Genomic DNA, 27045 nt, shown 5'->3' on the forward strand with positions numbered 1-27045 from the left:
TAACATCTTCTTTTCTCTGGGCTCCTTTACTAGAAGATTACAGTGCGTAATGCATGTAGCATACAAAGTTTACATTAACTGGCTGTTTATGTTATTGGTAAGGCTTCCGAGCAACAGTAGGCTATTAGGTTTTTGGGGAGTCTATACTTACATTCGACTTTTGATTGCACAGAGGGTTTGCACCCCTGCGCCAACAATGGACTGTTCCAGGGTCAATTCCACTTATAAGATAGTCACTGAAAGGTTCAACTGAATGACTCGACTAAGTGACCAATCAGCTATACCAAATAAAGGGGCGTGACTTCTCTGTAAACGGAGTTTTGAAGCTCAATTTGGGTTGCCATTGTCACTAACTCTGGTTACTGTCTGACAGAATCGGTAGCATAGCTGATTACTCAGATTACCTCCTACAGCCATACTCCACTAAGAAAAGACCTCTGAAAACAAAACCTGATTTACAGACCCCATCCCAGCGTGAACCAAGTATAATCCACTAAGAAGAGAGGACTGTTTGCCGAGGCAGGGGCAACTAAAAAGTGACGTACTCCATTCCCAGCAAAATGGAATTCTCCACCAACCTTGCCACTATTAACTCTCGAACTGCTTCCTTTCTACTGTCTAAACCTTGAGAAACTGCCATCTGTAACCACAGACTATTTACCTTCTGCCATTCCCAGGCTCTCCTTCCAGAGGAAGGTGCTTCTGTTGCCACAGTCCCCCCCCCAGGTGCCAAGAACCCTTCCGTCTCCCGACTCACTGTCCCTGTGAATTTGTGTTGCTTCCTAGTCTGTCTAGATACCAAAGACCAGTCAATGCATTTATTCTCCCACTGACTTCTGGGAACACCTGGTGCTGACACCCTTCCAAGCCCATCGTGCCTGCAGGTCTGGGTCAAGCCCACCGTTCAGCAAGTATCTGTGTGCCAGGAAGCATTCCAGGTGCTGGTGATACAAACCAAAATCCTTACCCTGCTGGAACTTCTATACTTAGCAAGGGAGACGAGGACGGCCAGATTAAATAAAACAACTGGTATTCTGGAAGACAGCAAGTGCTTTGGAGAAAAATAAAGCAGTGTGGTGGGATAGGAACACCCCACTGAGGCGGCATTTTAAGCGAATACATTTTGTGCTCTGTGTTCAGCATCATATAAAATTTTTACTGAACCCACTAATAAAATGTGGCAAAATTCCAGGCATAAGAACGTTTACTACAACTTTAGGTATAATAGTATTAAAAACTGGACAACCCCTGGTCAGTAATGAGAGGCCTATTTGATAAACTGATCTCTGGACTATTACGTAGCCATCACAAATAACTGAAATAATAGTTCAGTAACACTGAAATCTACAACATTCAGTGAAATAAGCAAAATAAAAAGCATAAAACTGTAAGTCTAGGCAGTAAAATGCACAAATAAAAATAGTGTCACAGTGGCTGGGTTTTAGGTTGTCTTCCCCGAGATTTTAATTCATGTTTTTAACCAATTTTTTCAAGTCCCCTATTGAGCCAGGACTCATTGCTGGTCTGTTAATGCTTTTACTCACTTGTGTGTTAGTGAAACTTTCTATAATTTCGTCAAAGGCCCAGCCTTAACCTTGTCTACTTCACTCTTGGGTGACCTTTCTGCCCGTCTCAGAAGCTTGGGACCACCTAAAGGGAGCTAAAACCATCTTAATCCACTAACAGATGGCTCTGCCCACCACCCCCCAGCGTCAAAGACGCCCCTTCCCAACAGTGTGTTTGCTCTGTTCCGCCTGCCCTCCCTCGGTACCTGACGGGGTAATGCTCCCCCGGCTGCCTGCTGTTTTCCACCCACTTCTGGACCAGCTCCTTCCCGCCTGCCTACCAGTGCGGTTAAACCACCAGCAGGAGACAGAGGGGCGGTGCAGCAGAAGGGATTACTGGGGCCCTGCTGGGTCAAGAAGCAGCAGCATAAATCTGCACTCCGCCCTGGAGACCAGATCTCACCGAGGAATCTGGCGCCTGGGGGGCATGTGACAGCGGAGACATTTTCTGGTGGTCACACCTTGGGTGGGTGGGTGGGGGGAGGTTCTGCAATGCACAGGACAGCTCCCCACGAGGGATGACCAGGCCCAGACTGGCAGTCGTGCCGACTTTGAGAAACACTGCTGTCAACCCAATGACCCACTTTGTCCTCTACACTTTGTCCCCTCCCGCCTCGGCCGGCACCAGTCACCCAAACGTTTCAAGGCTCTGCAATTTGGCTCCCCCTCACTCCACTGGCCACTAAAACCTCACGGTCACGGGTGTCCACTGATAAGAAAATACCAAATCCGGTGGCTTTTCTTTGTCCTCGTCACCCTCAAGTTTTGCAGACTTTTAAAATAGCAACTGGATTCTTCTGAACTTTATTCTCTCTGGACGTTCATAAAGAACCATCCTATTTTCCTCCGGTTTTCTCTGGCTCTCTCTCCTCCTCCTCACATGGTGGATGTGAGCACAGCACACATCAGCTTCCTACCCTCTCCCACTTCCTTTCCTCCTTTCCCACAGTCCCACCCCACCTCCCAAATCTCTCTCCAGCTGCAAAGTCCGCGTTCCTGTCCCACACTTCCACCGACTTCCATGTCTTCACCAGAATGTGCGGTGGGCATTCTCCGATGTCAAAACTCAGTTTCATGTTCCCCCACCCCCCAAGGCGGCAGCAACCCGACTGATTTCCATGAATTAACAGTGGTCATCCCTAGTAACACCACTTACCTTCTTCAGAACATCCTGCTGGTTCTGGCTTTCCCATTCGGCGCCTTACTTCACTTCCTACGGGCCCTGAGTCACCTGGACTCTTGCAGTCACTCTTGTTACAGGCCAGCTGCCCTACACCCGCCACCGCTCCCCAAATCTACCCAACAGAATCATCTTAAGGCAACAGTGAGGTCTCCTCCTGCCCCAAAGTTTTGCTGTGCCTTCCCATTATCGCCTGTCTGCTGGGAGGGAAGCAGGCACGGTGTATGCCCCCATCACCTAGGCTTTCCCTTCTCCTCTTAAGCATTCTACGGAGCAGCACCCCACATGCACCGTGTGGATATAAAGCAGAAAGCCACACAACTTCACGACCAAGGCTGCTCAGCTGTGAACGCCAGAATGACAACTGTCTCGTTCCGCTCTGCGACACGAGCTTCGCTGGCATGACAGCTGCAACGTGTCCATGTTAAGGCACTGGCTTAGTAACACACGTAAATCTGGCCTAACATTCTGGGGCTATGTTACAGAAAATCCACGCTCTTCCAACAACAGGATCACAAAACAGACAGCCACGTACGCAGAAGAGTGATGAGGGATCCAGGACGGATGAGGCATCACAAACAGACTCCCCAGCACTGAAGGGGGCTATTTAGCTCGCCACGTGCCGCCTCCCTAACACTTGAACGCAGCCGGCCCCCTCCTCCTCCTAACTGCTCTAACGTTGGTCACACCCGTGTTCAGTGTCTACATCATTACACATCTAGAAGTGCCGATAATGGCTGCTTCAGTAACGACCTAAGAGAACTCTCCCTTTCTGGCACAACTTATTATTTTCTCTTGAATTAAGTTACCCTCTTTTTTCTAAGTACTCCCAGCTAGAACTTTGTTTTTATGGTCTTGCTTCACAATGGAATTCTCAAAGACCGTTCAAGGAAACATTTGCTCAACACCCACTAAGCAGCAGGCATCCCACTGGATGCCAGGGCCACCAGATAAATATGGCAGCTCTTCTCCAGGACACGCGCAAACACACGGACTACAGCCAACCATGGAGCGCTCCTACACAGCCACAGTCTGGCTCACTGGAGGTATGGTCCCTTCCACCGAAGCGAATAAGCAAGAAAGAACTAGGAGTTTTACACTTGCAAGTGTGGCATCTCATGCACTAAACATACCATGTTTCATCAAAATCACAATGCTACTTCTTGTAAAAGTGTCGTTACTTTATGCATCGCTAGGAAGGAAAAAACTTGAATGAATTATGACATGACATTGTAGCAGTGTTGATCAGAATGTATCCGATTTCACAGCCAGAACAATGTACACCTCAAAAGAGATTATTAACAGGGGCGCCTGGGGCTCAGTCAGTTGAGCGTCTGACTTCAGCTCAAGTTATGATCTCACAGCCCGTGAGTTCGAGCCCCCGCATCAGGCTCTGTGCTGACAGCTCAGAGCCTGGAGCCTGCTTCAGATTCTGTGTCTCCCTCTCTCTGCCCCTCCCCCCTCTCAAAAATAAATAAATGTTAAAAGTTAAAAAAAAAAAAAAAAGAGAAAGATTAACACAGGGTATAAATATAGCCAAACGCCCTTTTGCATATGGCAGTGGTAGCGAAATGGTCAAGTGACCTGTTCAAACCTCATCGGTTTCCACAGCATGCTCTGATGAATGATAACATCCGCCCGTCACCCGTGCCCCTGAAGCGAATGGGCAGCAGGTGCACGTGAAGACAGCAGCTCCGAGGCCAAGGACTGAGCTGCAAGGCGCCTCGGCATATTGTGGCTGTGGCTTGGTATACTTCAACAAAAATAGCTAACACACGGTGTTCAAACTTTTAAATAGCTGAAAATCGTCAAATAAAACCATCTGCAGAGAAAGAATTGCTGGCTGGTGATGGGGCCAGTCCAGGGAAGGAAAGTCAAAGCCCTGCTCTCTCTCCATCTACCTTCCCCTTCTCCCCACCTCCCCAGTGAAAACACGGGGCATAGCTAAATGTTCTGTAATCCCCAAAGTACAGAATTCCTTTATGTAAAACCACCACATTTCCCATTTCACAGCCATTTTCCTTGTTTAGTCTCCTATGGACTTGGAGATCAGCTGCCCAGCCTTCTCTCTTGATTAAAAGCCCTCTCTGGGTCACAGTTCGTAATTACGTTGTCCCTCGGCTTTGTAGTTCTTCCACAGAGGGGACTATGCCTGAGTATCTAAAGTTTACCTTAGAAAAGTAACACAGGGGCGCCTGGGTGGCGCAGTCGGTTAAGCGTCCGACTTCAGCCAGGTCACGATCTCACGGTCCGTGAGTTCGAGCCCCGGGTCAGGCTCTGGGCTGATGGCTCGGAGCCTGGAGCCTGTTTCCGATTCTGTGTCTCCCTCTCTCTCTGCCCCTCCCCCGTTCATGCTCTGTCTCTCTCTGTCCCAAAAATAAATTAAAAACAAAAAAAACAAAGAAAAGTAACACAAAGATTTTACTGCAACCAAATCAAGTCTGGCAAGACAGAAAAGCACACCCACAAGTTTACTTGCAATTCTGGTTGTTTCTACTGGGGAATTAATAGGCACCACAGCCTCAGCTGGGATGTTTTGTTGTTGTTGCTTCCAAATGAGCGTTGTACAGATGAGGACGGGTCAATGCTGTGGGTGGCAGTCTCTCCCCAGGTCCTTTCTCCTCCCAGGGAGGACACCACCCCTCTGAAGAAAGGGGTACTGTCACTACTAATGGTGGCAATTACGCAGCATGGAGATGCTTCATTCCTACTCCACCAGACAGTATTGAGGTCTCTTAAAAATTTCTTAGACTGTCACATTCAGCCAGACCCCAGAACAGACTTCAAGACAGAGAGGCCAACACCACGGTGACCTTGAAACTTTCAATCATCCTCTCATGAGGCAATTTATACTGCTCCCAGCCACTCCCAGGCACCCCGCATTTCACCCTGAGTTTCTAGTACGACCCCCCAGGGCAGTCTCTCACCAGGCACTGAAAGCCCCGGGGCGCTGCACCGCCACGCCACGCTCTCTTTACTCATCTGTCATCCGGCCGAGGACAAGGACCACACTGCTCCTGGCTGGCGGGGCCTTGCTACCCTGCTCACTCTCTTGACACACTGCAGGTACTCAAACAGACGAGCGGATTTCACTCCAGGGCGGGAGAGTACCAATATTCCTCTGTTTTGCTCACGATGCTTACCAACGGTTTGAGATCACGGAGAACTCGCTCTCTGTGAAGGGCGAGACCCCCTAAAGAAGCAACTCCGGTAAAGCCCATGTAGCGGCAGAAATGGCTTAGAAGGTGAACTTGGCAAGAAAGGAACTAGCCCCAGCGCATGTCCAAGGTCAGGGGGAGACCACTGCTATGAGGATACTACTGGGCAGCTGGCGAAAAGGGAACCTAAAGCCCATACGAGATCGTATTAATGTTCTATTAATGATAAGTGCACTGTGATAAGAATATGATGAGGGCGCCTGGGTGGCTCAGTTGGTTGGGCATCTGACTTCGGCTCAGGTCATGATCTTCTGGTTTTTGGGTTCGAGCACTGCGTCGGTCTCTGTGCTGACAGCTTGGAGCCTGGATCCTGCTTCGGATTCTGTGTCTCCTTCTCTCTCTGCCCCTCCCCCCGCTCACGCTATGTCTCACTGTTTCTCAAAAATAAATAAATGTAAAAAAATAAAAATAAAAATAAAAATAAATATGCTTAAACACTTAGGAATAGTGGGAACGGTCTGCAACTCATTCTCAAGAGTTCAGCAAGATCGTATATATACAAGTACAACCACCGATAAAGCAAGCATCACAAATGTGCGTTTAGGTGAACAGCATACAGGAGCTCATTGTTCCGCTCTTGCCATCTTTTCTATGGTTCAAGAGTTTTCAAAATAAGAGGCTGATTTAAAACATTAACCTACAAAAAGGCAGGGGCAGCAATTCTTAGTTAAGGCAGGGAGGAAACGAATATTATTTGGGTATCTACTTGAGAAATGGGCAGGTGCGTGTACTGTTTAATCCTCGTGTGAATCCTTCCATGAAGCGCGACCCCCAGTTCAGAGGAGAGGATGTGGAGACTCAGAAATACCAGCTCGCTCTCGCGAGCCACACCACGTCCGTCAGCAGTTCGATACACCTGGCTTCCAACGACACACGCTGCCACTTGGAGAAGGGAGAGCCTGGGCGACAGACCTTGCCTCTCTGAGCGAGCGCCACACTCTGGAAGAAGCCCCTAACGGGCCTTCCGCACGGGGGCTGCAGCAGTGAAAGGGGGCAGGAAGCAAACTCTCTAATAGTGCCCGGCACACAGGTGGTGCTCTCCTGACGCAGCACTCCCTACAAAGGCTGGAGGAACGGATGCGAATCCCGGGTGGACAGACCCAGAGCCCGTGCTCTCCCGGGATCTGATGCCGCGCCGCTCTGGTGCAAGGGGTCGCTCTTGATGGGAAGCCGTCGCCAGATGCCACAGCACGACACACGGAGGGTCACTGGAAGGCGGAGGAGAGGCCTGGAGGGGAAGAAGGTCTTCGACAAATCCAAAGAACGTCCATTCCGGGCCCAGTGCTGTCCACCACACGGGCATTCCTCCGGTGGTAGAGAGTTCTGCCAAGTTACTCAACAGCACATGCAGCTCGGGTGCCCGGCGAGCAGCACGCAAGGTGCAGGGGAACGGTCCGGCCCAGGGGCTCGCCGCCCAGCGATCTTCGAAGCGAGCACATTCCTCTCAGATGAAAGACATGTCAACTCTGACAACCGAGCCTCTCAATCTCCTTTTAAAAAAGGACACACTGGGGCGCCTGGGTGGCTCAGTCGGTTAAGCGGCCGACTTCGGCTCAGGTCATGATCTCGCGGTCCGTGAGTTCGAGCCCCGTGTCAGGCTCTGTGCTGACAGCTCAGAGCCTGGAGCCTGTTTCAGATTCTGTGTCTCCCTCTTTCTCTGACCCTCCCCTGTTCATACTCTCTCTCTGTCTCAAAAATAAATAAATGTTAAAAAAAAAAAAAAATGTTAAAAAAAAAAAAAAAAAGGACACACTAAATTGTTCACCACATTTGTCACAAAACTGATACTAACTGGCACCTACCATTCCCTAAGGGGAAAAACTGTTCTGCTTGCCGTAACGAATCACCACAAATTCATCAAACTGCATTGAATTTAGGTTTCCCTGGAGGCGAGATCACAAGAGCATATGAAAAAGCAGGGCGCTAAGGTCTGACTAGAAGCCCCCTGGGGCGCCTGGGTGGTTTGGCCAGTTAAGTGTCAGACTTTGGCTCAGGTCATGATCTCACCGTTTGTGAGTTTGAGCCCCGCATCAGGCTCTGGCTGACAGCTCAGACCCTAGAGTCTGCTTCGGATTCTGTGTCTGCCTCTCTCTCTCTCTGCCTCTCCCCTGCTTGTACTCTGTCTCTCGCTCTGTCTCAAAAATAAATAAACATTTAAAAAAAAATTAGAGGGGCACCTGGGTGGCTCAGTCGGTTAGGCGGCCGACTTCGGCTCAGGTCACGATCTCACGGTCTGTGAGTTCGAGCCCCACGTTGGGCTCTGTGCTGACGGCTCGGAGCCTGGAGCCTGTTTCAGATTCTTTGTCTCCCTCTCTCTGACCCTCCCCCGTTCATGCTCTGTCTCTCTCTGTCTCAAAAATAAACGTTTAAAAAAAAAAAATTTATTTTTTTTTTAAATTTTTTTTTTTTTCAACATTTTTTATTTATTTTTGGGACAGAGAGAGACAGAGCATGAACGGGGGAGGGGCAGAGAGAGAGGGAGACACAGAATCGGAAACAGGCTCCAGGCTCCGAGCCATCAGCCCATAGCCTGACGCGGGGCTCGAACTCACGGACCGCGAGATCGTGACCTGGCTGAAGTCGGACGCCTAACCGACTGCGCCACCCAGGCGCCCCTAAAAAAAAAAAAAAAATTTTAAAAAAAATTTAGAAACTCCTTTTTATCTTTGTCTGGTCCAAGACAGATTATTTAAGCTTCTCGGAGCCAAAGCTTTTTCATCTGTTTCTAAAATTGACAATAATATCAGCTTTCTTACAGAGTTGTTCTAAGGATCAGAGCTACACTTAGTATTACATTAGTTAATAATAGTTTCTATTTCCTTCCACAAAGGAGGGGTACACACCCTAGTCACTTCCTTTTACAGCTGCGTTTGTTAACGGTTTAACAATGTACGAAACACTGAACTATGTGTTTTATTTACGTCACATCGCCTCATTTATTCTTCCAACTATGCTGTGAAGGAAGCTATCACCCCAATTTGCAGATGAGGAAACCGAAGGTGTGAGAAATTCAATGACCTGCCTCGCAGCTAGTGAGTCACAGGGCCAGACCCAGGGCTGGTGTTCTAACCACCAGACAAAACCGCCTCTGCTGACTGTTTCGCCCTAGAGAATGCAGACCCGTGAAACACACGAGGTATTTCTAACATACCCTCTTTGGAGGGTTACGTTTTGGGGGCGTATACATGTGTTAGGGGCCTGAGATTCATGGCCCACGGCTTCCATGGTCATTTTTCTCTCTACACTCAGAGAGGCTACCTGGGTTCTAACTCCAGGGCTCCATGACTTCTGGAACACCTTGATCCTCCAACAGCCGGCGTTCTGCATTTTCTAGCCTCACATTACTGCACTACTTCCAGGATCTTAAAAAAATAATTTTTAATATCTTACCATGTTGCTAATCACATTTGCAAAAGTATCTAACATACCAACATTCACAGAATAAGTAACAATTAAAGTTAAGTCAAAGTTTTCTTCTAATTAAAAAAATTTTTTTAACGTTTATTCATTTTTGAGAGACAGAGAGAAAGGGCGTGAGCAGGGGGAGGGGCAGAGAGCAAGGAAGACACAGAATCCGAAGCAGGCTCCAGGCTCTGAGCTGTCAGCCCAGAGCACAACATGGGGCTCGAACCCACAAACCGTGTAATCATGACCTGAGCCAAAGTTGGACGCTTAACCAACCGAGCCACCCAGGCGCCCCTAAAGTTACGTCAAATTTCTACTAGACGGACATCTAAATATTTACTGATGTGATCAACCTTGGTTGTTGATACCCCTTATTTAATCAGATTTAAGGCACCAACCTGATTCAAATAACTCTCAGGAATTAATTTTCAGGTGTAATGTGAAGTCTAATTTTCCCACTAAGGCAAAGTTCTTAATCTCAACTGCATCTTACAGTTACCTGGAGGAGCTTTTTTAAAATCCTGATTTCCAGATCACGCTTAACACCAATTAAACAGAAGTCTCTAGAGGTGGCCCTCAGGCGTCAGTATTTTTTAAAGCTCTCCAGGAGATTCTAATGTATGATCAGAATCCTGACGTACAGCCAAAGCTGCAAAATACCACATTAAAGTAACCTACAGATGCAAGTTCATTTTAAAAAGAGTAAGTTAAGGCTGGCAAGACTGCGATAAACACTGAAGCTGTAAGTACTTTATCCTTTGACCTAATTACAGCATTCCTCGTCATTTACCTTACAGAAATAAGTTAACAGAAGAACTAATAGGTAAAAACGAGGTCCTTTGCCGCATTCATTACTTAGCTTCGGATTTTTTAAATGTTAAAACTAACATTCAACACTAGGTAAATGGGTTAAATACTCAAGACAGAGTATTTCAGAGGGCCCCAAAAATAATTATAAAGACCACAGAAATAGATAAGAGTAGGAAAAAGTAAAAATACCAGAACACAAAACAGAAAATCCAGTGCAATTGTTTAAAACAACAATGCAATGTGGGAGGTAATATCTGATAATGAAATAAATCTGTCTTATTGGTGGTGGCATTATGAATATTATGTCTAACTTAACGGTTAAAAAAAATAAATGCTAACTCTCCCTCTTCATTACCATTCTTGCTTCTGGCCTAAGTCCGAGGACAGAGACCGCACAGTGCAAGTGTCCCTGAGAGCTAAGGCAAGGGAACACAGAGAAATAAGCCTGAGTCTGGACTCTGACACAGGAATACTAAATTCATCCCCAGACCAACACCAGGCACTTCAAATGGATCCTCATCTAAGAAACCCAGACTGACCAATCCCAACTCACTCAGCAATGCACTTTCTCTTTTTTCTACCCTCTCCCTCCCCAGATGACTGGGGTCACCTAAGAGATGACAAAGAGATTGCTATTTAAGTATTACTTGTGAGGCCCCTGGGTGGCTCAGCCGGTTGAGTGTCTAACTTTGGCTGAGGCCATCTCATAGGTCCTGAGTTCAAGCTCCGCATCAGACTCTCTGCTGACAGCACGGAGCCCACTGCAGATCCTCTGTCTCCCTCTCTCTCAAAAATAAATAAATAAATACTAAAAAAATATTTAAAAAAAAAAAAAAAAAGGATTACTTAGATTTCTATTTCTATAAAGCTGGGTTGCTCTCTCGCAGAACATAGGATTCTTTGTCTATTCCATGACAGTTACTGGCTTCATAACTACTTACTAGCCTCCTCATACAAAGTGTACTTAGTGAAAAGAGACACACAGGCACGTGAGGATTCTCTCGAGAGGGAGACCGTTATCACTGTGACTAAAACCAAATTCCGGGCTGGGGAAAGAGAAATGTTTACAAAATAATCTGAAACTTGGAAAGAATAACAGAACTGGATAAAATAATTTGAAACTGATGATAAAAAACAGACCAGAAGAAAAGTCCAGTATCCAACCACTCGGAGAGAAAGAATACGTCTTTAAAATGTTCAGTTTCTTTAGCTTTCTCATGAAGCAAACACACAGAACAAAATCAAACAGCAACCCTAGATGCTCACCCATTTAAATAATCTAATCACAACAGAGGGCAGGGAAAGCAGTCTATTTCTTCCAGTCTTCTTTCTGAAAAGCATTTGAAACTCAATATAACCGAAAGATTAAGACCCAAACATGAATCTGTAACTCTAGTGTAAGGGTGACCATTAAAACAAGCTAATTAACAAGCTTCCAGTGGCAAAGTTGCCATAATTCTATAGACAAAGTGAGTTGTTCTACTTATAAACATGGGTAACTTGAATCACAATGAAATCATCACTGTGTACACTAGTTTTTTCCAGCTCAGGAAAAAGAGAAAACATTCTTACTCATTAGTCTGGGCAGGACTCTTCAGACATGAAGTTCGCTTAGCTTTATATAAGGTTACTTTCATTAACATTTAAGAAAAGAACTAATACTTAACAAGTCCAGTAAGCTTCCAATGAGCTTGTGTATTTTTACATGATGCATTGCCCTGATTCAGCATTTTTCGTAATTCATTGTTGAAATGGATTAATCTTATTTGGAAGCAGTTAGACAAGTAACATGTGTCAAAATAAACAGACAAGGTTTCTTTCACAGACTAGATGTGACTTTTTTCAGGTCTCTGTTCTCTAATGTGCTGAACACTGTGCAGAAACATACATCTATCTGCTCTCCCTGTGCACAGCACTGTGCAGTAAGTTGTTAGATGGGTTGAAGGACAGCTTCTCAAACTAACAAGGACCAGATTTTTTAAAAAAATTTCCAATTTGTTACAGAAGCAAAAATTCTAAAAATGAATTACTAGAAAAAAAGTGAAATTTACAAGATGCAAAACTGAAGCTCAGAGCTCTTATTAGATTCAATAGATACAAGGGGCGCCTGGGTGGCGCAGTCGGTTAAGTGTCCGACTTCAGCCAGGTCACGATCTCGCGGTCCGTGAGTTCGAGCCCCGCGTCAGGCTCTGGGCTGATGGCTCGGAGCCTGGAGCCTGTTTCCAATTCTGTGTCTCCCTCTCTCTCTGCCCCTGCCCCGTTCATGCTTTGTCTCTCTCTGTCCCAAAAATAAATAAAAAACGTTGAAAAAAAAATTAAAAAAAAAAAAAAAAAGATTCAATAGATACAAAATGACTCTGTCAAATTACCATAAAAGTTCTTAAATACACTCTCTCCACTCCACATTTGAACTCATCACAGACTAGTGGGTGACAAAGAACGGGCCAATCAGCTCTGAGCCAGGCCTGCCTCACCCTGAACAGCAGTGGGTTACAAGAGAGATCCCTGCGGACTGCCAGGAACCACGTTTTATATTCCCACCATCTACAGACCCTGGCGAGTCAGACAAGCCAGAGAGAGAAAAGTCACGGCACAGACGGGGACATGGAACGTGGAACCAGTTACAGATGCACTGAGCGAGTGTCCCTTTCTCCCGAGGTATATTCCACATAAGCCTGGGCAAAGCGGAACACTAACTCCACAATATTCAAGAGTATTTTAAAAGTTCAATCCTAACTGGTGTTCATTATTATTATTTTTATAAAATTAAAAGCATCCGGGGACGCCTGCGTGGCTCAGTTGGTGAAGCATCCGACTTCGGCTCAGGTCATGATCTCACGGTTCATGGGTTCAAGCCCCACGTCAGGCTCTGTGCTGACGGCTCAGAGCCTAGAGCCTGCTTTGGGTTCTGTGTCTTCCTCTCTCTCTGCCCCTCCCCCGCTCACACTCTCTCTTATCTGAGAGAGAGAGAGAGAGAGAGAAAGAGAGTGACTCTTTTTTACTGCGTATTCATTTTTGAGACAGAGAGTGAGCGGAGGAGGACCGGAAAGAGGAGACACAGGACAACAGATGTGAATCCTATGAAAGAGCCAGCATATAGAGTTCCTGGGACAACATGTAGTAGGCAGAGGGGACAGCCGAGCGCAGGGAGCCCGAGGCAGCAACCAGCTGGCCCGTGCAGAGAAAGCAATGGGAATGAGGTCTCAGAGTTGTACAGGGTTCAGATCTCACGGGGGTTTGTGGACCATGGCACCAACTGGGATTTACTCTGAGTTGGATGAGAAAATGTGAGAAGGAAGAAAGCAAAGATGAAAACACAAAAGAAGGAAACTAATAACATTAACTATTAGTTTGATACCAGATCAGTATTATTTACCTTTAATCCTTGGAACAACTTTGAGGCAGGGATCAGTGTATCTCCGCACGTCACATGAGAACACAGGCTGAAGCAGCAATGTGTCAAGTACACAGCCAATGAGTAAAAAGGCCAGAATCTGCACCCAGACCAAATTCCAAAACTCTGCACCTCCTGCCACTGTGCACAGGGATACGGACCTTCTAAGTGTCAAACTATGACCACGTTCAAGTTACAGGAACTGTTCAGCCTGTTATATTTATCAGAAGCTCATCAAAGCATATTAGATTTTGTTATAAATTTTATAGGATCCACAGCAAGTTGACAACTGCAGAAAACCATAAATCAAGAAGCCATTCCTCAGAGATGGGGTGATAGAATCCAAATTGAGTATCCATGGCTGGCCCCCAAATTCCAGGTTTCTGCAAGCGCAACAACAAAATTCAACACGCACAGACAGTATTTCAGCTAATTCCAGCATTCCCGCCGCTACGCACCGATCAACCACAGCCAGCCAGCCTCTGCCCCCTCACCTGGTCCAGCATGATGCAGCCCAAGCACAAGGTCGGGGTTGATGCTAACATACATGTAAAATCCTGTCGAAACCAAGCGCAGGCAAAAACCATTTTCCCGGTACTAACAATGCTAGTCATTCAGGGGGGGAAGTTCAAAGAGGCGTCTTCTTGAGATCAGCGAGAGCCAGATCAAATGTCAGAGAATCCACACTGAAGACCAACGATGCCGCGGTGGGAAGCGGATACTCACGGACGGCTGCCCAGGCACCACGAATATCGCAGGCCCATGCTACCTGGGCCCCGGCTCCGCACTGCAGCTGGCAGGGCAGGGCAGGGCAGCCCTCCCAACAGCGTGTTCTGCTGAGTCTACTTCTGACAGGAACTGTGGAGTCCAGTTCCTTCTTTCAGAGCTACTGCAACACCTGCCATGAAGCCACCTCCCCCTCACAGTGCCAAGCCCCACGGAGTCCTACAAAATCGACCCCAGCTGCGCTAACGTGCAGCGGGAGAGGCGAAATGTCACAAAGGGAGAGGGGAGCGGAGGGGGGATCCCGATGCACAGGAGGCGACTATCTTAGGTGCTGGTAAGGAACTCACTGCCAGACCAGTCATGCATCCATGCACACGATACTCGGCTTTTCTCTCCTTCCTCTTTTTTTTTTTTGACGTTGTACTGCAACCCTGCCCTGAACTCATATGGGAATGATGCAGAGGAAAGAGGACACATTATCTGGGTAACGATGGTGTATCAGCAATTTTTCATCAATCCTGTGCTGTCAGATAACTAAAAGTAACACTTTTCTAAGGTAATGGTTGGAACATGTGGGAACCAGACAGACTTGCTTCAATCCTTTGCTCTGACACTGCCACCTGTATGCTCTTGGGTCAGTTGCAGAAATTTCTCTGTGGCTCAATGTCTGCAAAAGTGGGAATACTGGGTTTGCTGAGATCAAATACGAACATGACTATATAAAGTGTTAGCATAGTGTCTGGCTCTCCCAAAGCGCCCAATACATGGTGAGTATATCGGATACTATAGGGCTGGTGTATTTCCAAGGAACAAAAACGAAGGCAGTTTTTGAGGTGTATATTAGAAAATAAATAAAAGGCACAGACCCCTTCTTGTGGGCTGTCAGACAACTAAACTACACCTACGTCACCCTACCACTACTTACTCCCAAAAATCCAAGAGGAAGATGGCACTACTCTTCTTCCCGGTGGTACCAAGGGAGTGTTACCGTTGTGGGGGAGGCTGGCCAGGAAAAAAATATGCCAGAGACTGGATGGTGCTGCAGAGAGGTCCTATTATATAAAGCTGAGTGGTCGTCTTAGTTCCAGCAAATCTTTTTTCCTAGCTCTCCCAACAGAGGGACATCCTGAGTTTCTATGAACTTCACAAGCACATTCTCATTTTATCCTCAGAGTCGTAGGAGGTACATGCTATCGTTTCCCATTGTACAGATGAGGAAACCGAGGCTCCTAGGCGATAAGCAATCGGGATGCACCCACATTCGGCTATGCCATCATGAAGGCTAACTGGATGCCAACCGAACAGGTATGCGCTCGATGATCACGTGACTACAGAGGTCACCATCATACTAGCGAAGCAACAGCACCAACACAAGAATGCTGTTAAAATAAGGAGTACTTGCATGAGCATTTTCTGCATAGTTCAAAGTGCAAATCTCCTTATATGCTTTTTATGCATAAATTCTATTGGCCAGTCAAAGCAGAAATGTGTACTTAAGAGTAAAATGCTACAATTAGTAAGTGTGAAAGCATGTAATGCTGTGTGCAAAAACAAGAGTTTTCAAACGGTTAAATTAGTAGAGAAGTAAGCAGACAGTTAATATGACCATTAAGAATATGCACTGGCTAGGTACCTTCAGGAAGAACATTTTACCTTTCTAGAGACAACAAATGTTCATAAAAACATCAATGATAGCGGAGCCTGGGTGGCTCAGTCGGCTGAGTGTCCAACTCTTGGTTTCAGCTCAGGTCATGACCCAGGGTCATGAGATCGAGTCCCATGTCGGGCTCTGCCCTGATCGTGGAGCCTGCTTACGATTCTCTCCCCACTCCCACCCCATGCCCCTCTCCCCTGCTTGTGTGTGCCCTTCTCCCTCTCTAAAAAAAATAAATGAAATTTTAAATGACAGAAGAAGTATAGATATCAAATTATATAAAAATTTTGATTAACTTTTTGTTAATGATCTTTTATCACATTAAGTAAACACCGCACAGAATAACTTAAAACCTGCACGTATCGTATTCCATTTAGGCCACATTTCTTCCAAGGAGAAATTCGATTTGTAAATTATTCACGTCTTATTAGAAAAGAATTAAAAGCAGGAGAACAATACTCCAAATTTTACCAAGACTCTGAAGGCCACCTTCAGATTTTACAAGACAGACAAATGGCCAAATTCATGTATTACAGCTAAGATGTGTCGTCCTGAATTCAGACAGAAGTATGTGCAGAAATGTGGAAAGAATGAGGTACCACAAACACATTTTGTTTTCACTAATCAAATGTCAAAACAACAGATTTTTTTTAATTTTTTAATGTTTGTTTATTTTTTTGAGAGAGACAGAGTGTGAGCGGGGGAGGGACAGAGAGAGAAGGAGACACAGAATTCCAAGCAGGCTCCAGACTCCAAGCTGTCAGCACAGAGCCTGACACGGGGCTCGAACTCACAAACCGTGAGATTATAACCGGAGAGGACTGATTATAACTGACTGAGCCACCCAGGCACCGCATGAACAACAGACTTTAAATAAGAATACTTCAGTGCAGCTCCTTCTAGTTGTAAGTGTCTAGGGACACTAAACATTTGAACAAAAGTTTGTCAAATGATGGTTTGACAATGGTAACCAATTTCAGCAGCTGAAGCATTTGTCAGGTTCGTAAAACCAAGAACCCAAGTATAGAATTCCTTCTAGAAAACCTGTTCCTGGAAAACTTTCCTGAATTACAATTTTCTACAGCCCAACTAGTTAGAGATATTATTGATGCACTGGTAGAAAGTAATTTTTTTTTTTTTAACACTTATTTATTTTTGAGAGAGAGAGAGAGAGAGAGAGAGAGCGAGCGAGCGAGCATGCGCGCCAGCAGGGGAGGGGCAGAGACAGAGGGAGACACAGAATCCAAAGCAGGCTCCAGGCTCCGACCTATCAGCACAGAGCCCGACACGGGGCTCGAACTCACTAGCCTAGTGAGATCATGACCTGAGCTGAAGTCAGACGCTTACCTGACTGAGCCCCACCCAGGCACCCCAAAGTGAGTATTCAATGAATCGAGAGCAATCTAGCAGTTGCTAATGCTGAGAGAACCACTGTTCTTCCACTGTAAACTCAAACTTGTAAAACAGAACTAACTATTCAATGTTAGAAAATGGACAGAATACGTTGTATTTTATACCGTATCATGCTTAACTCGTTTCACAGAACTTCATTCACAGGCATAGATATTCAGCTTTGGCCAAATACTGATTTTGGCCAAAAGGTTTCTTCTACATGCTTAGTGTTTTTCCTTAAGAATAATTTTTATTTCTGTTAATAATACATGCAGGTAACATTTTCAAGTCATTCTTTCTTTAGGCGTGCCCTTAAGGAAGCTCCAAAACCGACCAAGTAAAAATAATGTGTAACGGTTACAAAAGGTCTGTTTTCTAGAGGGTAGAGGGTGCCAACCTAGCCTTCCTTGTCTCACATACGCCCTTCAAGTCCCACACTCCAGGCTCACTGTAAAGTCAGAAATGTTTTCCAAATCACGTGCTGGTGCCACAGAGAATCTGCTACCAGGCGTCAAGTGATGTGACTACTCCACAGGCCTCTGAAGAGAGGCTCTTAGGCTTGAGGTCACGTGGCATCAGAAACACACACAACCTGGGCCCATTCGCACGCACACACAGCAAGAAGTGCATGAAAGAAAACCCAAGACATGTGGGACGGCTCTGCTATTCCAACCAACTTGCAACACCAATCCATCTTCTTAGGAAGTCCAAGGCAGTGTAAAAGTTCAAGTGCGGTTTGTAACCAATTCCTGGTCCATTACTTAGCGGCTGTGGCAATTCCTTTCTGAAGTGAGGAGACTATGCCCGCCCCCAAAGGGCTGGAGAGAGAATAAGATATACAAACATTTATGCAAAGTGCCTAGCACAAATACAATAAACGGCAGCTGGGGCTACTGTTTTATAAACACATAATGCTCAGGAAGTGCACTTCGCGGGGCGCCTGGGTGGCTCAGTCAGTTAAGCGTCCAACTCCTGATTTGGGCTCAGGTCATGATGTCAAAGTTCCTGAGCTCAATCTCCACATTGGGCTCCACGAGGACAGAGGACAGTGTGAAGCCTGCTTGGGATTCTCTCTCCTCCCTCTCTGCAACACCCCCTCTCTCGCTCTCTGCCCCTCCCCCACTCATGCACATGTACAATCTCTCTAAATAAATGAACTTCAAAAAAAAAAAAAAAAAAGAACAAGTGCATTTTGCAATTTTCCAGCATGCTGCTGCACAGGGCAACAATCCTGAGATTACTATTTGAATGGCTTTAACAGGAAGAAAGAAAAAAAAAAAACAAAACTAGGTAATGTCAAAATTCTTAAAATGCTCCAATTTAAAATTTACCAACAAAGAAAAAAAGTCACTGAACACCAGATCGGTGAATCATCGTAATCAAATTAGGTTGGTTAAAAGACTGACAATATTATGAAACATGCTTCCGCCCAAAATTCTATCAATAAAGTGTAAACACATCCCAAGGACAGGCTTGTGCACAACCACCACTGACTGACTAGATGGCCTTGGGCAAGCTAGCTGGCCTGTGTGTTTTCCCACTTGCGGAAGAACACTGGCTGCATGAACCTGCACCTCAGACCTCAGCGGAAAGGTTCTAAATGAGGACACACTGAAGCACTAACATAGCAGGTACTCGTTAATGCGTGCGTCCTCCCCTCCTCCCAGATTCCTCTCAGTTCTACAGCCTTCTTCACCAGGACACAGAGACCCAGATCACACAGTGAGAAAGGAGGATGGGTGGATGGACGGACAAATCTAAGGATGGACAGGTGGATGGGACTTGAGCCAGAGAAATGTAAAGTTCAAAACAAAACAAAACAAACCAAAAACCCTCCTCCTCTCTGGCTACTATTTCGAAGGTAAGTTTGTATGCTTGTTTCGTTCCTTCCCTTCCTAAGCAAAAGCAAAGGCTCCAAACTTGGTTTGTGCCAGATGGGCTATGGAGGACCCACTTGCCAAGTACTCAAAGAGGACCCTAAAAAGGCAATCACTATGTTAACAGAACATCTTGCTCAACAGCACCGAGTTCCATTGTGCAATATCTATGCTTGAGTACTTACTCCACCAGTTGACCTTGAACCCAGGTTTCAAGTGTAAATGTGCCAAGAGAAGGACGTGAGAATCTACAGACCCAAACTCTCTGAGAGGGGCCGATATTGCCCTACAGTAACAAACCACAGCCTAGTGCCCAGTGTCGGCCAGGGTGGGTCTACACTCTGCAAACACAGGGGTGTCATCTTTACCTAGACAGGTCCTTGGATTTTGAGCTTGAGCCTGGTTCTGAAACTCTGTAGCCTTGTGACTTTGGGCAACTCACTTCACCTCTATGGCCTCAGTTTCCTTAGTTATAAAATCAGGGTAATAACACCTAACCTATCCACTCATTAGGGTCCCGTGAGAACCAATGTAAAAAGACAGCTGGGGTGTCAACAAGACTTTTAACACCACGTAATGGGTAACAGAAGTGGAAAGCAGAGGTCAGGACTAAACAGAAAGCTTATAACCGTCTCCTCATTAAGTGTTAATCATCCCATATCCCTGTGGCCTCTTCCTGAGTCTCTTTCCTCCCATCAAAATTTTGTAGAGAGAAGATTATGGGCCTTGGAATTGCACACATGTGTGTGAAGGAGCTCCACCACCTTCTAGAAAGCCTTGGGTTACTGTCCTTCTCTGAGCCTTCATATTTCATCCATACAACACAAATAAGGCCTATTTCAGGAAGGTTTTCATAAGGTGGAAGTGAAACATTAGCCATAATCTACCAACCATGCTTTCTAGCACACTGCAGGCAGTCAATAAAGAGATTTGTTAAACTGATACAGAACACAACAGTTTGAAACTCTGAAGCTCGCTCTCAGGGCAAATGAAGTATTTCAACACTTTCATGTCAATGCTCCAGAGTTTAAATTCTCCACAGGAGTCATCTTCCTGGAAGGGTGGCAACAATGGAAACGATCCCGCGTCCATCTGGGGCTCCCTGTTCTGTCACCCAGAGACATCACATCACAGCATCGGGCAGAGGACCGAACTAATTTTTGTTTTTAAAACAAGTGCTATCTATTACACTAGAGAATAACTTCAAATCTAATCAAGCAGGAACAACCAAATGATGCCCGGAATTACCTTCCAGACTTTGACAGAAAGTTCTTAACGTTATGAAAAACTGATACGAGTCTAGAAGTAATGGAAAACCAAGGAAAGGGCAATAATATTCTTTCAGTCACTGTGTCACACTCTTTGTGCATTCCTTCATTTCTTCCTCACGGCAATGCACACTGGCCCTTCAGGAGGGTAAGCGGATCACCCAAGATCATCCAGCTTTACAGAGGCAGACCCTGGGTTCAAGGCCAGCCTGCCTCCATACAAATTCTGCCCACCTATCTGCCAACTTCAATTCACAGGGAGCTGCAATAAGTATTGCAAAAGAAGATACTGTAGGTAGACCAATCGACTGGAATCAGTCTCACTGATGAGTCAGCTATCACTTTACTGATTATGTGACTGTGAACGAAGCTTTCACACAGAGCACCTCAGGGTCTAACACAGTACCTGCACAAAGCTGGTGACACAGACCAATAGGTATTATCTGAGGGATGAGAAACTCAGCACGGGTAGGTGACCAACCACTTTTTTTCAAGTCACCCAGGCTACTAAGTGGGGAAGCTTCGTTTTTAATTAAGCTCTTCGTTCCTCAGCGATTCCACTAAACCATACTGTCTTCTCTTAAAGCCAAAGTAAAGTATTCACAGCCCCTGTATTTGCTCCAAGCAGTAACCATAATCTGTGTGACAAACCCAGATTCCTCACACAGCATATGCCAGGCGCTTGGCTTTACTTCCAAGAGGCAGAAATTATTATCCTTGTCTCTTTTTAAGTGGATGTAGAAACTGAGGCTCAGAGAGGAAAGTTCCTTACTGCGCCCAAAGAAACACAGCTACAAATGGCAGAGCCAAAATGCAAACTCAGGTTGGACTCCAAAGTCTGCGCACTTGGCCACCACCTGGAGCCGCCTCCTGGTCTCCGCCCTTTCCCTCCCCCGAGATCAATCCAGGTCTCCAGACGCTTCTGTGTTGTGTATGATGTGTCCGATAGCACCCAGCCCTCCCATTCTCTTTCTGGAAGACTCCAATGCAATACCCATCCGACACCATCACCTCGCAGCTTTAGCTACACGAAGAGCCTCAATGCTTGGCTTCTCTCCCTCTTCTACCCATCATCATGAATCAGGGCACCTCGGGTGGGGCGCTCAGCTAACTTCTGCCCAAAATGGGGGAGACAACTTTGCATCGACCTAACAGCCACGGCAGGCCGAGGTAAGGGTTCTTCTCAGGCAAGGCTGGTAACATTTTGTTTAATGCGAACTTTCAGATCAAAAACACACCCGTATTCATCATGTCAGATCAAAATATAAGCAAAAACAAAAGAGCAGTAAGTCCACCAAACCTCTCCCTTCCCTGTCACTGAACTTGGTGAAAGTTAACAATGATGGATTATAGAAAAGGGAAACTACCAAAAATGTCCCAAGAGTCACCACTATCTGCCGGGATTCAGTATCAATTTCAAGAGTTCTCTACAGACAGGGGTCTTATTTAGATACTCTACTTCCAAGCACAACAGAATCGATTTTCACACAAAAGTAAATCTGTTTATCAAAATGGATTACCAAAATAAGCCTCGGACACATAAACACAAAAAGAACTTGGACCCTCATCGGCACAATGTCCTCCTTGTGTGACAAACCCACCCCCACCACCCCCCCCCCCCCAAAAACCAGGGTAAGCAGCAAGGAATGAAAACAAAAAATTTATTTTGGGAGACACGTAAAAAGAGTTAAATAAACTTGAATTTTCAGTTAAGACTGGCATGCAAATAGTTATTTTGTAAGTGTAAAATGTAGGTACCCCTCCCTCGATTTCATATTATTTTTTAAAAATTTTTAAATTTTTTGAGAGAGAGAGCACACACGTGACAGCTGGGGGAGGGGTAGAAAGAAAGAGAGGGGGACAGAGGAGCCAAAGCGGGCTCTGTGCTGACAGCAGCAAGCCCTGACGAGGGGCTCGAACTCACAAACTGTGAAATCATGACCTGAGCCAAGGTCAGATGCTTAACTGACTGAGCCACCCAGGTGCCCCTCAATTTCAGATTAACTGAAAATAGAGACTAAAAAGAAACAGGTCTCTATGGAAAAGCTTAATTTAAAAAGAGGAGGGGCTGGGGCACCTGGGTGGCTCAGTAAATTAAGCATCTGCCTCTTGGTTTTGGCTCGGGTCATGATCTCACATGTGGGCTTGAGCTCCGTGTCAGGCTCTGTGCTTAACAGTGTGGAGCCTGCTTGGGATTTTTCTCTCTCCCTTTCTTGCACTTGTGTGCACACACACATGCGCCCTCTCTCTCTCTCTCAAGATAAATAAATAAACTTCAAAAAGGCAGGGGGCGGGGGTGCATAGGAACATCCAAGTCTAAAGATTTTAGTGAAGTATTACCATACAGTGGAACAATTCGTAGCTTTTCACAAACGTCTGAGTCTCACAAAACAAACTCCTCGCTCAGAAACACACGTGCACAAAGTGTTACCTATAATTTCAAAGGCTGTGGACCTAGAGAAGCCTATTCTTGGGCCCCTTGTTCAGAATCCTAGGAGTGGCAGGGACGTCGGATGGCTTCTTAGGAGATCTGGCTTCTAGTTCTGGCCCAGCCACCTTGTCACCCTGATCTAGTCACTGCCTCTCCAGATCTCAGTTTCCTCCTCATCCATGAACAATGATTCATCCTGACTCTAGGGTCGAAATTCTAGCAAAGTCTACTAATGACAAGTAAGATTCAGAGATTTAGTAAAAATCACCTCCTTGCCATTTTTTAATTGCTAATTTTAATCTCCTACTGCGGTCCTGTATTTGAAAGCTTTCCCAGTTGGCTTTCCCTTCAAAAGGAGGTAAGTGGCTTCTGCACATGGAACAGAGCTAGTACTATAAAGCAAGCCAAAAAACCTTCTCCCAGAACACACACTCCCGTTTCCTTAAAGCCCTGCTGCAATAGGTCTTGTGACAGCCTCGCCCAGCCCAGTGTATAATAAAGCTGCTGCAATCACTTTATTTCCCCATCTGGACGGCCATCCCTAACCAGCCCTGCTTCCCTACAAGCCCTCGGAGCGACACGACCACATTTAGAGGAACTGCATTCCGGCTCCACTACAGTTATACAGAGTTCATTGTTTCAACTCCTGGAGCCAGGCTTCTCTTCCTGAGGCCGTGAGGCAAACAGCAGAAGCAATCTAATCACTGGCCAGATGGGAAGTACGATGGAACGGGAACAGATCCCTCCCTGGAATCCGGTCCTAGGGCAGCTCAGGTATCCAGAGCTCATTTGAGATGACGCCCCTCCTACGGTCATGGTATCTGAGGCACCCATTAGAAAGTATCTGAAAAGAACCTTCTGTCTGGCTTGACTGGAAAAGTTACCAACTGGGCAGGTAAAGTAAACAAACGGAAAACAAACGGGAAACCTGTTGATGTAACAGTAAGTAACCTTACGTTCTGAAATCTCTCCTTGGCCCTTCCAGTCCTCCTCCCTCCAAACAGCTACAAATGATGAAAAATAAAAGCAACTACAGTAAGCCTAACATGAGCACAGTATCAGAGAATTTGGGAATATCCACTTAACTTACAAGGATCCCTCGATTACCAAAGAACATAAATCCCAACGGGGTTTCTTCTTGTTCAGATTGTGTGGCCAAAAAGAGGTGATGACCACAGAATGATAAAAGCGATGTATTAAACAAGACCAGCTTCCAATGGGAAAGGGTGGCTGCCGTCATGCATTTCTTTCTCTATTTATACAAGAAAAAGAGTTCTTCAAATGTTCTAACAACCCTCCTTCAAAGGGCTCTCTAAAGAGAATGCCTAACAACGGAACGTGCAGACACGCAGGATTTCCTCCTCAATGTTTCCAGGACAACTCAGTTGCTTTTTCCTGCTCGTCAGATGAAGAGACCACGGCTCTTGATTTTACTCATAGAAATTACATTCAAACCAAAGCTCCGTGGTTCAGCATATTTTCTGCGTGCACTTATGCAATTAAAATACTTGTTTCTAATGAACTCTTCCGAGTCTTGAAGACATAACAGAAAGAAACGTATGGGAGACAACAACTTTCTTCTTGTACTAAACTGGGATCAACGACATACACGGTAACGGAATGCCAGCCCACAGATGAGACCCGGTCGGCGTTTTCAGTGAAACCGAAGAGGCGAGAAGCAGGGAGGCAGGGAGAGAAAACGCTGAGACCACTTACGTCTGTTCTCTCTCAGGCAGTGAGGCGGTTAGCAGGAGCGAGCTGACGAGCCTCCAGCAGAAGGCCAGGCCCGGAGCTGAGGGTTTCATTCGTGGCAGAGTCGCGGGGAGATGCCAAGTGGGCGGCCCTGCCGTACACGGTGGGGCGGGGCTGGTGAGGAGGGGAAGGAAGGGGGGAGAACTTACTCGGTTAGAAGCTGGTGCAGCTGGTGATAGCCCCGCTCCAGGGCCAGGCTCACAGGTGTCGCCCCTTCCTGGTTGTGGATGCTGAGGGCCCCGCGGCCACCGGGCTTCTGCAGCAGGAACCACGTCAACCTCAGCAGGCCCAGCCGCACGGCAAAATGCATCAACGTCTCCCGGGGGCCGCCGTCTGTGCGTGGGGGGAGCAAATGAGAATCAGCGGGGAGAACGTGAACACACAAAGCAAATGAAAAGAAAGACGAGTTGCGTGAACACCACCGCCTCCAAAGACCTAGGATCCTAAAGTCAAACCACAACGTACACGGCGTAATCGTGGCCGGGTACAACCAGCTCTCAAGGAAGACGGAACGAAGCCGGAAAACAGTGTGACAGGCAAAGTCTCCAGGAGAACCAGGCCATCTCTATGTTCTGACTGAACACGTTCGTGCAATCAATTTACACGGGTAAATTCACACGTGTGGTTTCTTCTTCCCTTAAACGAGAGAGAGAAAGTGCCGCCTCACAACGCGGGGACCCAAGAGGGGGAACAGCTGTTGGGGCTTAGATGGGTGTACCAGGAGGTGCAGTTACTTAAAGGAAAAAACACCCAGACAGGAGCTGGCTAAACACTAAAAACAGGTTCTGCTTGTTAAGTACACACAGGTCTTTTTATTCCCCCACATTAAGGGCAAATCAAATTGCAGGCACTGCCAGCTTTGTTTTGTTGTGTTTAATGAAAGAAAGAAATGCATCTCCAGGCATAATAAGAAAGACTCATTCTCGGATAATGTGCTAGCAAGTTCAGAAACGCGCTCGGGCTTCCTGCACTTGAAGCGAAGGCTCCTCTCGGGTACAGTGAGTCACGTCGAAGGTGGGAGGATAAGGAAGGCTCTGGAGTCCAGCAAATCCGGGTTCAAACTGCCCTCTGCCAGATGGCAGAAGGCCATCTGCCATCTGTGTGACTGGGCCTCATCCGTGTAACCTGTGTCAGCTTCATCTCTGCACCCCCGCCTTCACCTGGTCCCCAGGGTGGCCGTAACAAAAGGGCAGAGGTGGAGGAACGCAGGACAGAGACTGGCCGCACGAAATCCTCAGTGCCAGCTTCCTTCCCTTCCTCTGCTCTCTCCTTCTGGACTTCAGGTTATGTTCTGGGTTCACTAACACAACACTCTCTCCTCCTCAGGTCTCCTGTGCACAGCCTGGGAGGAGAGCTAGGACCACCACCCCATGGGCTGAGCGACACTCACCTCCAGGGGGCACCACTCAGGCCCTGGGGTGTGAATGGTGCCCACCCGTGCCACGCCCACGGGTGTGAAGAGTGCCTGCCCTCTTCTACTCATTTTCCATGGCTACCTCACGTCTTGACTTCCCCACAGGCATTCCCAGACTCCTTGGACCCCAGTGTTTTCTCCTGACCCTGAAGACCTCCATGCTCCTTAAGTGAAGAGCAGTTAAGAATGAACTGTCTTTGAGGCACCTGGGTTAAGCGTCCGACTTTGGCTCAGGTCATGATCGCATAGTTTGTGAGTTTGAGCCCCACGTGGGGCTCTGTGCTGACAGCTCAGAGTCTGGAACCCGCTCCAGATTCTGTGTCTCCCTCTCTCTCTGCCCCTCCCCTGCTCTTACTCTCTCTCAAAAAAAAGGAAACATTAAAAAAATATTTTTTAATAAAAAATTTTGAAAAAAAAAAAAAGAATGACCAGTCTTTGAACCTGTGATTTTACACTGAACCTCTCTGGTTTCCAATGTCACATGCATATTAGTCGAGTCTCCCTACTGCCAAGTAAATTTTCTTAGATGCAAAAGCCATCTTTCATATTTTACAATTTTCCTACAGAACTACACATACTGATTCAAGAATTTATAGGGTGTTCAGCAGAGGCACGTGGCTGGAAAGAGTTCATTACCGCAGAAGAAACCTGCATGTGCAGGTGATAATCAACACCTCAGAGCAGGTGGCAGGCCCAGACACAAGGGCAAAAAGAACCTTCACAGAAGCTCAAATATCACCACCTGACTTGTGCCTCACAGCGGTTCACAAGCACTCTGCTGTCCTGGTCAAAACCAAAGAGCTAATAAGGCATCGACCAGGAACTATGTGACTTTTTAGAGACTGGTTCACCTGGCCTTGCTGGGCGATACTACACCCTCACCCTTTCTGATGCCTGATGTGCTGAGGCAGCTCAGTATCTCCAAGTCCCAACAACAAAGCCATGCACCTGCTCCAGCT

The 27045-nt window shown here is 46.4% G+C and overlaps 1 protein-coding gene across 15 annotated transcripts in view; it reads right to left on the reverse strand.

Annotated features, from left to right (window-relative positions):
- Nucleotides 1-27045, reverse strand: part of AKAP13 (A-kinase anchoring protein 13) — a 335196-nt gene that overhangs the window by 162453 nt on the left and 145698 nt on the right. For 11 of the 15 annotated variants that reach the window (XM_058736667.1, XM_058736669.1, XM_058736666.1 and 8 more), the window contains one exon: nucleotides 24822-25005. In XM_058736667.1, the coding sequence (XP_058592650.1) occupies nucleotides 24822-25005 (184 nt within the window). Of the gene's footprint in view, nucleotides 1-13554; nucleotides 13956-14066; nucleotides 14435-24821; nucleotides 25006-27045 lie in introns of those variants that run through there. The other 4 variants (XM_058736674.1, XM_058736671.1, XM_058736675.1 and 1 more) reach the window with 4 other exon arrangements.

Source organism: Neofelis nebulosa, chromosome 7 (assembly GCF_028018385.1).
Source record: "Neofelis nebulosa isolate mNeoNeb1 chromosome 7, mNeoNeb1.pri, whole genome shotgun sequence".
In the NCBI taxonomy this organism is placed as follows: domain Eukaryota; kingdom Metazoa; phylum Chordata; class Mammalia; order Carnivora; family Felidae; genus Neofelis; species Neofelis nebulosa.